The sequence below is a fragment of the Ochlerotatus camptorhynchus genome, unplaced genomic scaffold, assembly GCF_037179485.1.
Source record: "Ochlerotatus camptorhynchus isolate MF236.1 unplaced genomic scaffold, CSIRO-AGI_Acam_v1.1 ptg000361l, whole genome shotgun sequence".
In the NCBI taxonomy this organism is placed as follows: Eukaryota; Metazoa; Arthropoda; class Insecta; order Diptera; family Culicidae; genus Ochlerotatus; species Ochlerotatus camptorhynchus.
In genome coordinates this window covers 6,871,200-6,888,376 of record NW_027040849.1, presented here as the reverse complement: position 1 = coordinate 6,888,376, position 17,177 = coordinate 6,871,200, and the positions used below count along the sequence as shown (strand labels likewise).

General features: G+C 42.5%; 2 protein-coding genes across 2 annotated transcripts; one reads left to right on the top strand and one right to left on the bottom strand.

Annotated features, from left to right (window-relative positions):
* LOC135709588 (uncharacterized) lies at positions 1-6,237 on the top strand. Its single transcript, XM_065231980.1, has one exon. The coding sequence runs from the start codon at positions 1-3 to the stop codon at positions 6,235-6,237; it is 6,237 nt and encodes a 2,078-aa protein (XP_065088052.1).
* Positions 6,238-9,338: 3,101 nt separating this feature from the next.
* On the bottom strand, positions 9,339-10,302 carry LOC135709676 (cuticle protein 8-like). The gene is made up of 4 exons (XM_065232064.1): positions 10,193-10,302; positions 9,877-10,020; positions 9,612-9,804; positions 9,339-9,543 (listed from the first exon to the last, which is right to left on the bottom strand). Exons 1-4 carry the CDS (start codon positions 10,196-10,198, stop codon positions 9,467-9,469), a joined length of 420 nt encoding a protein of 139 aa, XP_065088136.1. The 5' UTR covers positions 10,199-10,302; the 3' UTR covers positions 9,339-9,466.
* Between the last annotated feature and the right edge of the window lie 6,875 nt (positions 10,303-17,177).

Sequence of the window (17,177 nt, the reverse complement as noted above, 5' to 3'; positions counted from 1 at the left end):
ATGCCGAAGACGAAGGCTTCCGCTCCAGCAGTGCGATGTGGCCTGTGTGAAGATCCGGAGGACGAAAGTATGGTCGCATGCGATTTATGCGATATGTGGTATCACTACAAGTGTGTACATGTAGGAGATTCAGTAGCGGATCGTTCTTGGACCTGTCCAGGTTGCAGTAAAGAACTGCTTGCGACCAGTACACCGGTTGGTCGGCAAAAGAATTCCGTTTCCTCACGTCGTTCGTCGATCACGGTAAGCACCCGTGCATCAGCCCGTGCAGCAAGAGCCGCTTTGGAATTGCAGCAGTTGGAGGATCGGAAGCGATTGGAGTTGCAGCGGGTTCTCGAGGAGGAAGAGCGTCGAAAGCAAGAGGCGGAATTGGAGAAAGCCCGCATCGAGCAGGAGAAGCTGCAACGTGAGATGGAGGCGGAACTCGAACGCCGTCGTTTGGACGAAGAACGTCATCAGCAAGAACAAGAAAGGCTGCAGCGCAAAAGGGAGGCAGAACTGGAGCGAAAGCGGCTGGAAAACGAACGTCGGCAGCAGGAGCAGGAGCAAGCACTAACGAAGAAGAAACTGGACGATGAGAAATCCCGTTCTGAATTGCTCCGGAAGCTGGAGGAGAAGTATCTCGCCGAAAAGTATCGGATTTTGAACGCCCAACTGGAAGGATCAGTCGGTAGATGTAGCTCAATGAGCAGCATTAGTTTCGATCAATCGTCTGATGGAGCAAAAGCCCTTCCAGATCACCAGCAGAGGAACCAAGAAGATCGTCGAAAAATCGATCGTGCGCAGAATGCCAAAAACGCAGAACGGGAATGCCTGTATAGGATGCGGATTGAAGAGGAGAAACGCCGTGAAGAGTTCCGGGAGAAGTTGGAGCAGATGGGTTTTGCTGAAAAACACAAAACATTGTACGCACCTCGCGCGCAAAGGGTAAAAGACTGGTTGGACAACCTCGAAAAGGAAAACTCCAACCCACCGGAGGTACTTCCAGTTCCCCTACCGATGGGAAAATCCGGTAAGGAACGGTACACCGGGACGAAACCAAAAGCGAGCAACAAAGTGAATGAAGATCCTGTTCCTGACAGAACCTCAAAGGACCGAGGACAGCGTCCGCATATCCGGGATGACGGGCCGGGGCCCTCTGACCATCGTGACCAGAGACAGCCTGATATTCCACGCAACAGGCCACCGGGTCTACCCAGGATTCCCGAAGAAAATCATCCAAAACCAGGTTCGAATGCCCCTAGGGAAGGAACACGCCCAGACCAATTACGGGCACCTATGCAACCCAATCGTGGAGCATTCGGCCTGACGAACTCACAACTGGCAGCTCGCCAGGTTTTGCCAAAGGATTTGCCCAGCTTCTCCGGAAACGCGGAGGACTGGCCAGTTTTTATTAGCAACTATGAAAACTCTACTGCAGAATGCGGGTATTCCAACGCAGAAAATCTTATCCGCCTACAGCGCTGCTTGAAAGGCGATGCATTAGAAGCAGTACGGAGTCGGCTTCTACTTCCTGCTGCGGTCCCGCGTGTAATTGACACCCTGCGAATGCTCTTTGGCAGGCCAGAGGTGCTGATCAACTCGCTATTGGCCAAGATCCGAAATACGCAATCCCCGAAGGAAGGAAGGTTAGACACACTTATCGCTTATGGGATGGCGGTGCAGAACTATTGCGATCACCTAGTTGCAGCGAATCTTGAAGCACATTTGGGCAATCCATCGTTGCTGCATGAGCTTGTCGAGAAACTTCCGTCGGAGATTAAGCTCAAGTGGGTGGACTTCAAGGATCCTGTACCGGTAGTTAGTCTGGACACCTTCGGGCAGTTTATGGCGGATATAGTACGGAAAGCAAGCGAGGTAACAACGTATCGACCAGCGACTTTGGCAAAGGCACCGAAAGATGAAACGAAGAAAAGCGGGAATGCGAAGGCTCGAGGATTCGTCAATCACCACAGCGATACTCGTGCGTCAGGTGATGACCAGTTGAAGCAAACACCATCGGAAAAGGTATGTCCGATCTGCAGCAAAGTAGGCCATGGAGTGGATAGTTGCGGTAAGTTCAAAGCATTGAATTCTGATGAACGTTGGAAGATGGTGCGGCAGCACAATTTGTGCAGATCCTGTATGAGGAATCACCTTCCTTATCCCTGTCGACGACCCAAGAATTGTACGATCGACGGGTGTCGAATACGTCACCATCCCTTGCTCCACTCTTTCCCTTCACAGTCGAAATTAGCAGCTAGCTCACAGAATTTCCACTCCGTCAGTCAGACCGTAATATATCGCATTCTCCCTGTTACGGTGCATGGTGCTTCTGGTTTCATTAACACATTTGCGTTACTCGACGAGGCTTCCGAGGTAACGATGATCGAGAAGAGTTTGGCTGACGAACTGGGTCTCAAGGGTTCACCAGATCCATTGCACCTTCGCTGGACCGGAAATGTGTCCCGAGTAGAGGAACAGTCTTGCGTGGTGAAGCTGGAGATTTCCGGAAAGCAAAAGAAACGACGTTTCAACGTGGTCAACGCACGTACCGTAGAAGAGTTAGAACTTCCTGTTCAGTCGATCAACCCGGATGAACTAATCAATAACTTTCCGTACCTCAAAGGTTTGAATATTGATGGATACGATGAAGCTCGTCCGCAGCTACTAATCGGCCTGGAAAACCTCTACTTGTCCACTCCACTGAAGATTCGTGAAGGAGCACGTGGTCAACCAATCGCCACTAAGACAAGATTAGGGTGGTGCGTCTACGGAGGAGCATCTACCAAACCAGACGATTTCCGAGGAGTTTTCCACGTCAGCCGTATGACTGAATATCGTCAGTTGCATGACCTGGTAAAGCAGTACTTCCTGACGGACAGTCTCGGTGTCACTCCATTGACTACTGAGCTTGAATCGGCAGAAGACAAAAGGGCCAGACAAATTCTCGAATCAACAACTCGACGTGTACCAGGTGGATTCGAAACTGGCCTGCTTTGGAGATGTGATGAGGTCCACTTCCCCAACAGCTATCCTATGGCTGTAAGCAGACTGAAGAGTTTGGAGCGGAAGACTCAAAAGGTTCCAGAACTGGCTAAGCGAGTCCACGATCAGGTGGACGCCTATTTGGAAAAGGGCTACGCGCGTATTGCAACGGAGGATAATCTGTGTTCCGATGATCAAGATCGAATATGGTTCTTGCCGCTGGGAGTGGTAATTAATCCTAAGAAACCACAGAAGCTGCGGTTGATATGGGATGCTGCCGCTCAAGTCAAAGGTACATCGTTTAACTCAATGATGCTGAAGGGTCCCGATTTGCTGACGCCACTAACGAGTGTGCAGTATCGATTCCGGCAGAGACGCGTCGCGGTCACGGGGGATATACGAGAAATGTATCACCAGTTCAAGATCGCGTTGAGAGACCAGAAGTCGCAGATGTTCCTGCATAGAAAAGACTCATCCGAAGAGCCCGTCATTTACGTGATGAATGTGGGGATTTTTGGAGCAGCCTGTTCCCCATGCTCAGCACAATACATTAAAAATCTAAATGCGAAAGAGCATGCACTAGAGTTCCCGAACGCTGCTGAAGCTATCATCAATAGCCACTATGTGGACGATTTTCTGGACAGCGGAGATACCGTGGAGGAGGTCATTCGTTTGGCCGAGGAAGTCAGATACGTCCATAGCCAAGGGGGATTTGAAATTCGAAACTTCATGTCAAATTGCCGAGAAGTACTGGAAGGACTTGGAGAAAGAAATGCTGCGAAGGAGAAGATGTGGAATTCAGAGGAGTCTAACGTTGCAGAATCTGTCCTGGGTATCCGCTGGTTACCACAATCAGATGAACTGACCTTCTCCGCTTACATGCCTGGTACAGAGGAGGGTTTGTTAGACGGTTCAGTTCGTCCTACGAAGCGCCAGATCTTGAAGACGGTTATGAGTCTGTACGACCCACTTGGATTTCTCGCCACGTACGTGATTCAAGGGAAAATCATCATTCAAGACTTGTGGCGAGCCAACTGTGACTGGGATGACTTGATAGATGACGGGATTTTCGGAGATTGGAAGCGTTGGATAAACTTGTTGCCAAAGCTGGAGACGTATTTTGGAGACGCTGTTCCAGAAGACTGCCAGCCACTGCAACTTCACACGTTCGTCGACGGAAGCAGCACTGCATACGCCTGCGTAGTGTATATTTGCTTTATCTATGCTGGTCAGCCGCATTGTGCGCTGATAGGAGCGAAAGTCAAGGTCGCTCCAATCAAAACACTATCAATCCCAAGGCTCGAATTGCAAGCTGCCATCCTGGGAACCCGGCTAGCACAGTCGATTTTGGAGAATCATCAGCTTCCTATTCATCAACGGTTCTACTGGACCGATTCATCGACGGTCCTTCATTGGATCAACTCCGATTCCCGCAGGTATCGACCGTACGTTGCTTACAGAATTGGAGAGATTTTGACATCGACCAACCCAAGCGAATGGAAGAAAGTACCAACGATGCAGAATGTAGCGGATAAGGCAACGAAGTGGGGCAACGGGCCGTGCTTTGATCCTGAAGATCCATGGCATCGAGGACCACAGTTCCTATGGGGTCCAGAGGAGTTTTGGCCAGAACAAAATTGGAAAGGAACAGATGCAGCAGAAGAACTTCGCCCGGTACTCGTTAACCGACGGGTGAAAATAGAGCCTGTGATCGATGTGAAACGTTTTTCGAGATGGGAAAAGCTGCAGCGAACGGTAGCGTACGTTCTCAAATTCGGAGGAGTGATGAGCGAAGATACGTCGTTGGAAACACCGATAAATTCAGAACTTCTGTGCAAAGCGGAAGTGAAGCTGTGGAAGATGGTTCAGCTGAAGACGTTTCCTGAGGAGTTAGCTGTGTTGCAGAGTCGACATTCTACAAAGCCTTCGGGGGCGGTGCCGGTATCGAGCCCGTTGTATAAATTGTCAGCTTTCATCGATGAAGAGGGATTGGTGCGAATGGATGGTCGTATCGGCGCCGCCCCCAACCTGCCGATCGAAGCTAAGTATCCCGTTATACTAGCTCCGAACCATCCAGTAACCTTTCTCTTCGTAGATTTCTACCAATGTCGATGTCACCACCGTAACCAGGAGACGGTAGTCAATGAGCTTCGTCAACTGGTCTACATTCCAGGTCTACGAAACCTGGTCCGCAAAGTCGCCGCTAGATGTCAGATGTGCAAGGTTTACAACGCATCACTGGGTTCGCCGAAGATGGGCCCACTACCGCGGGCCAGGCTGGAAGCATTTCTTCGTCCGTTCACCTACACCGGGCTGGACTACTTCGGGCCAGTGACAGTCAAAGTTGGTCGCAAACACGCTAAGAGATGGGTTGCCTTGTTCACGTGCCTGACAACTCGAGCGATACATTTGGAGGTGGCACATAGCTTGTCTTCGATGTCCTGCAAGATGTGCATCCGTAGATTCATTGCTAGAAGAGGTGCCCCATCAGAGATATACTCTGATAACGGCACCAACTTCCGCGGTGCCGCGAATGAGCTACAAGATCAAATCCAGCAGTGCGCCGAAACCTTCACCAATACCACGACCAAATGGTATTTTAATCCTCCAGCCGCACCCCACATGGGTGGGGTGTGGGAACGACTTGTGCGATCGGTCAAGGTCGCTATAGAAACAATGGCCTCCGCACCAAGAGTACCCGACGATGAAACCTTCGAGACAATCATCCTAGAGGCCGAGAGTATGATCAACTCAAGACCTTTGACATACATCTCGCTGGACAACGCCGGCCAAGAAGCGCTGACACCCAATCATTTTCTTTTGGGTAGCTCAAATGGAGTTAAGCAACTGCCTAAGGAACCTACGAAGGCCACCGATTGTCTACGCAGCAGCTGGAACCTGGCACAACACATTCTGGATGGATTTTGGAAAAGATGGTTGCGCGAATACCTTCCAACGATTGCCAGGCGAACCAAATGGTTCCGAGACACTAAACCAATTGAAGTGGGTGACTTGGTTTTCGTTGCCAACGAGAACAAGAGAAATACCTGGATTCGAGGTCAGATCGTCGAGGTTATTCGTGGAAAAGATGGTGTTACCAGACAGGCCCTGGTACGTACGGAAGCGGGAGTCATCCGACGTACGGCAGTGAAGCTCGCCGTCATCGAGGTAGCTGAAGATGGTAAGGTCGAGGCTAGTGGACAGGACCAAACTCAACCTTACGGGCCGGGGAATGTTGGTACTGCTACGAGCCATCCGCAGTCCCCTTGAACTCGTAACGGACGGACGAGCGAGGAATCTGGTAGCCCTACCGCTGCTTGTCATCGCTACAGCCGTCAGCGCAACTGTCATTCGTTGAAGATTACATGAAATCAAAAGGTGACGATATTTTGTGAAACGTGAATCTCAATTGCATTGTATTCGATAAAACTTTTATATTTTCTTGCTTAAAACTATTAAAATTTGCTTAAACACTAAACGTAAGTTAAATATAGATATTCCTACTTAAAATCTACTTAAAATAATAAATATTTGCAGCTTAAAGCCAGTGAAATCTACGCTAAAAAGGAGTGTTTTTTATTCTAACCTTAGTTGCATCGGCAACACAACCAATGATTTTCATTACAAAATCAAATTTTTATATCATTATATTTTTCCTACATTAATATTTTCGGTTACCTTTCATTTAAAATTTTGATCTTTTGAAATCGTGATGGTTCAAATGTTATGAATTTTTGAAAAAAAAAACGATTTTTTGGACCACCCTAACATAGAAATAGTCACCCTGATGACAACATTTTAAAAACACGGCTCTAATATTTTGCGATAAGGAACAAAACTTCAATTTTTTACGAAATTCTGAGAACCACTATATCATTTTGCTATGGAATGGCTGTATATATATCAGACTGATGCAAAAATTTAAATTTTCGCTCCACAGTGTTCAAGCGGTTTCAAATCATGTCCTGATTAACCTCCGAAAGTTCAAACTCATTTGATAAGAAATTGACTTGGCACAAACCGTTTGAAGTTTATATGGAAATTACTATGGGAAAACCTAACTTTTTGATCATTGTCTTCTAGCCTTTTCCCATATTATACTGTTAACTAGTTCTATTTTTATTCTCATGGGAATTTTTATCAGCTACAACTTTGCAGAAATTCGTTTCTCAGCCAAATTTCAAATTAAATAGATATTTATTGTTTAAGAGATTGATACATCACTAACGTGAATTATTAATAATTGTTGTTCCTTACATTTGATAGAAAAGTAGTATTGCACAAACTTGTAGCTGAGAAAATTTTCTACTAGCGCAGATATCATTTTCTTAAGTAGACTGAACTGGTGAATTTTGAGATAGATATGAACCAAAATTATGGATTCCCCATAATAATTTCCCTATAAACTTCAAATGGTTTGTGCCATTTCAGGTTCTTACTAAATGAGTTCAAATTTTGAAAGGATAATCAGGACCCAATTTGGAACCGTTTGAGCACTGTGGAGCAAAAATTTCAAAATTTGCACCAGTCTAATATATATATATATAGGGGAAATGTCTCTAATGTTGGCCTATGGATCTAAGATAGGACCCATCGCTAAAAATCTGCTATTTATCAATTTTATCTAGATGAACGCGTTATTGGGACGTTACTAATGGATATTTTTGATTGCTATTTATTGAAAATTTAGTCAATTGCTGAATTTATGTATGGGCCCAAATTAGGGACGCTTAGGCCGACATTACCTGCATTTCCCCTATATTATAACAATTAAGTTTGATAAGTTATTGTTATAGTTGGAGAACCTAGGTTAAAGTATGAATGTAGATTGATTTTAATTTAGAACAAATAAAGGGGTTATAAAAAAAGAAATACTTCAAATAAAAATGCATAGGCAAGTGCGTATGGCATGCAACAAGCACTGCAGGCAAGTGCAGCAATCATCCATCACAGTTAAACATAAATAGAGCAGAAGGTCTTTTCCTTTTATGTTTTTTTATGTTTTCCAGCATCATCACCACATGTTGAAGCGTATGTTTGTTTTGTGACCTTCTAACAGCAGAGCACTTACTGCAATACGAGCTGGAACTAGTTCTCCTTCGGACCAAATTCGGAAACGGTGCTGGTGGATTAAGAATAGTAAGAAGACAGATGTGTTTATAATTTTTTATAAAATATTTTTTATTTCTGTATGTACAGTTTGATCTTTTTTTGTTTTTGCCACCCTTGGCACAGCATGGGTAGCAATTTTTTGGGGGTTGTTTATTTAAAAAAAAATACATATTTTTTCATTTAAAACAATTCTCGCTTTTCGATTCGTTTTGATCTCGTGTTTAAAGCAGATGACTAAGGGGGAGATAGATTCTTCCTAGCTTCTTCACACATTGGTGTTTGTTCTTCTCAAAAGGATTTTTTCCGGTCACAGATGAGAAGCTTTGAAAAAGGAAAAATGGTACAGTCCGATAGCTAAGGTAGAAGGTGTAGAATGTAAAGGAGATTCAGTACGATAGGTTGTAACAAGTGATAGAAGATCAGATAAAAAGTAACAGTATAGGTAATAGTAGAACAACAATTATCACATTCGACACGAGGAAATTGGTCGATTGCCAGCACTCAAACATTGTTTGGATTAATGATTGGGCACGTGGTGACTTGAAAATAAGTCCCCATCTCGAGTGGTCGTGATGATCGCGCTGGCCCAATGTTTGACTTGCTACTTCGAGGGCAGTCGTTTCCCGCGGTTGTTTTGGTTCGCTTGGTTTCCAATAGATGGCAATAGGTAACGCTTCGTGTTGCGCTACATTTTTCCCACGGGAAAAGAGTAGCGCAACCGAAGCGCGATGCGACAAATTCGCGATGTTTTTCGCTTCGTTTATATGGCTGATGGGCAAGCAGACGCCTCGTCGCATCACTCAGTGGGTGAGTGACGCGGCTTCTTCTCGGGAGATGTTGCACCGGAGAGAAGAACTCGGCCGAGCACGTGCCAGACGGTTTGCGGCCGTGGTGCTGCATCTACTGCTGCGGTTGTTTTGTTTACGTTTCGTGTTGTGACGGTTCCGGTTTTTTGCTTTGCTTTGCTTCGGCCGGTAAAGCGAAAGTGTGTTTGTGTGTTTTTCACCTTTCGAGGCCGATCCGGAACCGGTGAAAAGTGAGTGAAGAACGGAAGTAAGTGGGTGAAGTAATCGCGGAAAAATGTGCCGAGCAATCAGAATAGAAAGCCTTAGGTTTGAGGCGCGAATAATTCGATAATTACTTAACAAAAAAAAATAAACGATTACATTTCGATGATAGAGCGGGCTTTGTATGTGTTTGTCTATGATTTGTTGGTAGCTTAACGATGTATACGAGTGAGTAGTTTTGTTTACTGCAGATAGCAGTTCGAAGTTTGGAAGCTTCTTGGCGGAGACAGTTTTGTGAGAGAGTGACTTAATCGGGGAGGGCTTCCGGGAGCGGTTTATGATGGAACCGCACTCAGCTCAGCCACCCGAATATAGCGAACTTAGTGAACGTAGTGGCTGTAGACTGGAGCTGGAGCGTGGTAGGCAACTGGGGCAACAACCTTGTGGACAGCTGGAGCTGTAACGAAAGGACAAATGTGGAGTGTTAACGAGTGCTTATGATAATCTTGAACGGTAATCACTTACCGGACTTGTGGACGACGGCGTTGAATCCATTGTGGTCATCGGCGGTGTAGTCAACAGTGCGCACGGAACCGTCTGGTTCGACGAGGGAGTATTGTCCCTTGACAACATCACCGTCGCGTTCCTCGGCCTGGGACTTGATGTCACCAGTATGGGGATCCTTGATTCCGTAGTTGAACGAGTATTTCGGGTAGGCCTGTGTGCAAACGAACCAAACACACCTTCAGAATCTGAATCACATTCCAGCTGGGATATTCGGTATACTTACGACTGGCTCAGCGACGACGTGTTTCACAACTGGGGCAGCGTGCAGAACTGGAGCGGCGTGCAGCAGAGCTGGGCCACCGTAGTGTCCGTATTCGATTGGCGATGCACTAACGGCAACGGCCAACAGGGCAATGGCAACGAAGCACTGGAAAGGATGATAAAAATCCATTAGATCACTCTCTGATTGTATCACTAGTTTTCACTTGTTCACGCTCAAAAATCCAAAAGTCCATCGAAATCTTCAGAAAGTTCTTAATCCAAAGAAAAGCACAGAAAACCACACCAAACACCTCAATCGCAATCACAAGGAACCGTACCTTCATGGTGAGTATGGAAACTATTGGTAATTCTACCGAATTATAGAACGAACTAGAAACTTGTCGCTGGTGCTCTAAGATACACTGTACTGCAAAGAACCAAACTGAACTGATGACTATTGGAATGGCCATAACGTCTTTTATACCGATTGGAAACTCTGAAAATTTGTGTGCTTCGTGCAATGCAGCAGCCTTTGGCTACCACCATGTCTAGAATATCGGCTGACGGTGCTGAAGCCGGTGACGGCGGGAGCTGCTGAAGGGAGGACGACGAACGGTGAAGGACCAACCAGCCAGCCAGCCAGCCAAACCGTCGACGGAGAGGGGGATGCTGAGAGCACCAGAGCACAGAAGGAAGAATCAAAACCTACCCTAACTTCATTCAATTCGTAGGCCCGAAAACGATCGTACCTACATACACGTAGGCCTGCACTCGCACATGCCCGACGCCCGAGAGACTTGAGCGGGCGCCCCGGTGGCTCAAGGCGCGTGCAGAAAGAGAGGAACGGCTCAAACAATGTGGGAGAGTCAACGATCGACGAAAGCGAGAGTGAGAGAATCTCATAATTTTCCGACTAGGCTAGGCGCGCGCCTATAGGCAGAACGAAAACGGTTGTGGAAGTTCTGTCGTTTTGTGGTTTTGTAGCATATCACATTGACTTCGAGTGTGGCTTGTTGTGAGTATGCTGCGGCGGCGGTGCAATTTAGAAGCATGGAAGTTGGAATTTCGCCAGTGGGCCGTAGTTCTGTGATTCGCGGGTGGGCTGTTTTCAGTTCACAGCAGTGAAGTCTGGAATTTGTTGAGTTTCGTTCCGTAGGAGAAGTCGGCAGTGGTGTTTGATATTGGCAACGATCGCTTGGAGCTCCTCCAATGTGTGATTTTCCAAAATGTGTGAAGTTGGTGAATAGTTAAACATTTTTAAATTCAACTGCAAGTGAGAAACATGTTGAAAATGTGCGAATTTGTGAAACAAATTGAACAACAGTCGGCGAAGTGATCTAGATTGATATCACTTCCACGGTTTCCCCAAAATAACTTCAGTTCAGAGCAATCAAGTAAATGCTCAGTATAGTGAGATCTCGATTTTGACGTGTTTCGATTTTGGCAACACAAAAAATTAATTTTTCTTAAAAGTTTTCTAAATTGTATTTTTTGTTTAAATAGGGTAACTATGCCAATTATGGCACAAACTCTCTAGTTGTTGGCCCTAGGGCCTAACTTAAAATTGAAATATATTTTCATGGTCTTATTTACGTAGATACATGGGAAAAAATAGAACTGGTAGGGCCATAATCTGGCTGACTTACTCTATAACACTTAAGCCTTATTTTTAGATGGAGAGCTTTTGAGTGCGTTGATTTATATCCTTTTAATTCCATTATAATTGCTTATCTTTTGATAGATACGCGTATTTCGTCTACTGCTTGCAGACTTCATCAGAGCCAAGTACTCAACACCACTTATTTTTAGAACAAAGTCGCACAATGTCATTTGATAGTTATTTGAAAATTTTCCTTCTGCTAGAATCTTGATATACCGTTTGTGTTTTGTGATAGAGACATTACATTTGTTGTAACAAACATATAGAGAGGATGGCATAAATTCACTCTTGCACTTGCTGTTCATGTCATTTGTTTTGCATGTAGAAAATCAGCATCGCAAATTCATTCATTTTTCAACTTATTTTTACTATAGTTCTATAACTCGATATCAAGTTTGAAGACATCGAGTTGACTGTATTTTTAGGAAGTGTACACTTAGAAGTTATCACCGTCTTCGGTCATTTTTAGCTGAACAGGTCGGTAAAATTTTGATAGTTCAATTTAGTTGATTTATAGAGGAAAAAAAACGTAAATTCAGATTGAACGAAAAGGATTGATCGAGATTTAAAATAAAGCTTGTGAAAAATTATCGGCAATGTTTTGATAAACGTTAAGCTGTTGAAATTTTAATAAAAAAAATACTGAAGATGACAATAATTCTGAGTGTGTATAATAAATACAAACACATTTGGTCCGCTTTGTGGTTTGCTTTAATTAAAATTGTAGAAACTATATTCAGTTTGCAAAGAAATTTATATGACGAAAATTTATGTATTCTAACATTTCTGCGTTTGAGTCATTTTAGTAATTACGTTTAGGATATGAAAGTTATGCAAATAGTCATCCTGACCATCATGAACATATTTCTCGCAAACTCCATCTTTTTCCTCTATTTTACATAGAATGTCATGAGACAATTTTGCGGTAACTTATATGACTTTCGTCATTTGTGCAAATTTTAGTTCTCATCATCTATTCCCATTACACTTATGTCCAGATTTATGTGGATTTTCCAGATTTTTAGTCGTCTTGCCAGATACACAGACAGACCACGTATATTTCCAGATTTTTTAAATATTTTCCAGATTTTCCCATATTTTTTTAACAATATCACTGCAATTTATTTACCATATAATCAAAAACTAAAAAGCCAAACTTGCTACTTTAAACAGGTTTAAAGTTCATCAACGTTGGACATTATTGGAATTTTAAGGTAATTCTGAAAATACTTCACAGTGGAGTGTAGGGTGAATTCCTTGTGAAATCAAACGAGAATTTCAAGCTAATTCTGAGTAGAGTTCCATCCATCTTTGTGGGCTTCGTGGTCGTGCGATATCATCCGTCGCTCAGGCGTATTGTGAGTGCCACGAAGTGAGGGTTCGATTCCCGCTCCAGCCGGTGCTAATTTTGACTCCCTGTGAATGTCCCTACTGGTCTACTGGGCGGGTGTGTTGTCCGTTGTCTAGTGTTAAACATTCAGTCTGTGAAACCTCTGGTTGAAGACAGTGTCAATTGTCTTGTCAAGTCTGATGACAATTGCATGGATTTTTTGTGAATAAAGGAAATACAATCCGGAAGAGACATCATAGAAAATTCTTATGATGAAACTTAAGGAGTATGCCGATACGAATCGTGAGAATAATTTCAATGGAATTCTGTTCAATGTTTCTATGGAGATTCATTTTAATAAAATTTCAAAACAGTTAAACGAAATTCTGCGCGATTTCTGGGAAACTTTCAAAACCATTTTGGTAAAGTACTTGAGTAATAAGGAAATACTTAAGAGGATTTCAAAACAATTCTAACATTACCTACAAAGCAGTTCAAAGTAAATTATCGGATGAGTCTGAGAAGAGCGTGACGGTCATTCTGAAGAGTGTACCAAGGAAATTATGAAGAATATTTAAAGAATTTATAAGAGATTACAAGAGGTAATGCTAGAAACTCTTAGAATATTACTGGAAAAGTTTGGATACTATCAAGATTATTTTAGGGGAATATAGAAAAGAAGTAAGAAGTGAGAATTTTTGAATGATTCAACGGAACTAAAAAAATGGCGAACATACCCTGTGAAGAGTTCCAAGTAAATTCAGACTAACCAAAATTTTAATGATCTGGGACCCAGGAAAAATAAAATCATTTCAAGATCCTGAGACTTCAAAAATGAAGCTATCAGACTTTCTTTTTAGTAATATAATAAAACTACAAGGGACAGCCCTATGGGGTTGAACGCAATGGTGACGTAGAACTAAGTGGACTTATATAATAAATCTTATTTGTTAACTGTAGCAGGAGCTTGTGTTTTGTGTAGGAATAGGAATTTGAGCGGGGTTCTCTCTGTTTATACTCTTTAGTATGACGCGCTTGGCATAGATGGCCCACAGCGACTCACGAAGAGCTACTGATTCCGATCAATAGCGGTGCGGCTTCTTCCTCCTTCTATGGATGCTCAAGTCGGCTGCAACTCGCTGCTTACAGGCAGCCTTTCGTTGTGTACTGGAGAGCACCACCACTCACCACGAGGCGATTGAATTAACACCGTTTGGTGAGACAGGATTGAATTCAACTTTGAAATCTGTGTTAGGGAAATCTTTTTTTTGTAGGTAATCGGTGATAATTTACATTTCGTGCAATTTTCAAAAGTGACATTTATAAAAATGATAAAATCCTAAATTTATCAGAAGCGTTGAAATATTTCTGATCGATTGATGATAAAATTATTGAAATTGGTCTAGGGGCAGCTGAGTTATTAACGTTCTAAATCTTTCATAATTTTGTTACATATTCCATTTTTGGTTTTCACAAAGTGTACCCCCATATAGAAATCACAGACGTAGTCCTACGTCAAAATTATTCTTTGGCATAAAATTATTCGTAATGGTCATGCAAATAGTGAATTTACCCGTAATTTAGGTAAACTGTGTGTGAGTACCACGATGTTAGACTTTGATTCCCAGCCAGGTGAATTTTGCTTCAAAATAAAATTGCCTTCTGGTCTACCGGGTGTTGTGTGTTGTATGATGTCAAGAATTGAATTGTAAATCTGATCAACCTCAGGGTAAAATTAGAATTATTTAGAACTAATAAAATCTTTAAATTCTGGTATTGTATTGAATAGTAAGGACTACATCGATTATGAGTTTAAAAAATCCATCTCATCAAATTTGTTTGATTGTTTGCTTCTCATTCGAATTGGGTTTAGATCTAATTATCGGCCTACTAAGCACAACCCGCACTTTACCTCTCTTTTTCCAAAGGATGTTTACACCACAGTGGAATGTTTAAGCAACAAATGACTTCTAAATGTATTTACCGTTGAATTTCATTAAGAGTCACGAGTACACTTAGATTTTTTGCACGTATCCCCTACCATGTTAAAAAAACGCGTTATTTAAAAAACACCGTGCAAATCAAACGGCGTTTTTGAGGAAAAAAAGAAACGATTTACAGATTTTAGCTCTCAGAATGCTAAGCAACTTCGAATACAATTGTAATTGTTTAGTAGGGACGAATGAACCAGGTTTGTGCTGAAATTCGGCCAATCCATCTCACATAGTGAAATCTGTTCCAGATGATTTGAGGCGGTCACATCAGTTTGTACGGAGATAATTGTACGGAGAGATTGTTCTTTGAAGACCATCAATAAAATATAGGGTGTCCCAGAAAGTATAACCACAGTTGATTATTGGAATAAAATAACGTTATGTTAATAAAATTTTATTTCATATATATGTTCTAAATAGTAATTTCTTTCAATTGGATAAAAATAATCCGTAGTTCCTTTAATCGTAAAGAAGCGAACTTTTGATCTAACGCTGCCCATGAGCTTCAGCACAGATCCCTTGGCGATAATATTGGCCACTTTTGTCAAGTCTTTTTTCAAATTCTTCAATTGATTTCGATGCCTTAGAGTGTTTCCGTAAATATCCTTGGAAAGGGCCCAACAAGTTAAGATTGACCGGGCCTTCGAACAATTCGGAGGATTCATCATTTTTGACACGGATTGCACTTTGTTTGCGTTGTACCACGCTATCGTGTCTTTCGAGTAGTGCATTGACACCAAATCGGACCAAAATAGTGCTTGGCCATCATGTTGACGGATTATGGGCCGCAGACGCCGATTAAAATATTCCCGAAATTAAATTTCAGTGTTCACCGTCTCCTTCGTCACAAATGGCTTTGACAACTTGCCACTCTCACATATCGCTTGCCAAAACATGGCCTTCTTGCAAAAATTGTTCAGAAAAAATTGACTTATTTTCTTCGTCAACTTCCAGATCATCACGGACTGTGTAGTATTGGTCTCCCGGAAGCGTCTTGTAGTCAAACGTATGTTTCATCGACCGTGATAACACACGCCAATTTTCCAACCACAGGCTATCATATAGCTTCCGAGCCCTCAGTTTGACGGATGCGGCTTGTTTCTGACTCCGTTTTGGCTTCTTCTGCTTCTTGAACGGTTTCAGCCCGTTTCTTGCCTTGGCACGTTGGATTTTACTCTTCGATGTTCTTAGTTTTTGACGTAGAACTACGTCTGTGATTTCTATATGGGGGTACACTTTGTGAAAACCGAAAATGGAACGTGTAACAAAATTATGAAAGACTTTTAACGTTAATAACTCAGCTGCCCTTGAACCAATTTCAATAATTTTATCATCAATGGATCAGAAATAATTCTACGCATCTGTTAAATTAAAGACTTAATCATTTTTTCAGAATGTCACTATTGAAAATAGCACGAATGTGCAATTGTTGCTGTGATAATAAAAAATATCACCGATTGCCTGCAATTTCCCTAACACAGATTTCAAAGTTGAAAACTCTCTGAATATTTCAGCTTTTTTGACGTAACACGGGCTTGCGCTTGTGGTTTAATGTTCATATAGGAGATTTGGTTGACATTTTCATATAAAAACTGCTCAAATACATTCAAACGCGAGTATCTCAATAAAACTAACTGAATTCATGATGAAATCTTCAGCAAAGTTGTTGCTCATTGATTGAACTACAAGTTTTGGAAATCTGAATCAAATCGAGAAAAAGGAACAAAGGATCCATAGGGTGTAGGAGTGTCATTTTTTCATGTATTTGATCCAAATTCCCCATACAAAATTCAAACTAAAAGCGCCAGCTCATCTTAGAACCAAATGAGCTGAAACTTTCAGATAATGGTTTTCTCACCTAAAGACACAAATCTAGGAAATTTAGAACTTTTATTTCACTTTGCGCACACAAACTTGTTGAGCAGCAAGTAAACAACACCACACATCGATGAACAGCTGATAAACTTCATCGGGGTAGAAATAGCAGCGAGTTGAAAGTGTGCTTATACTTTCTGGGACACCCTATATAACGCGAATGATAACTTGGCTCTGCAAAGTTTATTCGATTGAGCCTGTACAAATTAATAAATTCACAAAAAATGATCTTAAAACAACATCATGAAAAATTATTGTTGAGAAACGAAAATTGAACGGTTTAGTAATCAACTTCAACCCATTTTACAGTACCGTAAAAAGGGGTATCTTTGAAAATGCAGGTAACTTTGATAGTAGAATACATATAATGATTGAATTTATCCTCTGCGCTTTTCCCAAATTGGAAACATTGGTTCCATATTGTAGCTTAGGGTTGATATGGTATAAAGTTTTTATAAAGCCTG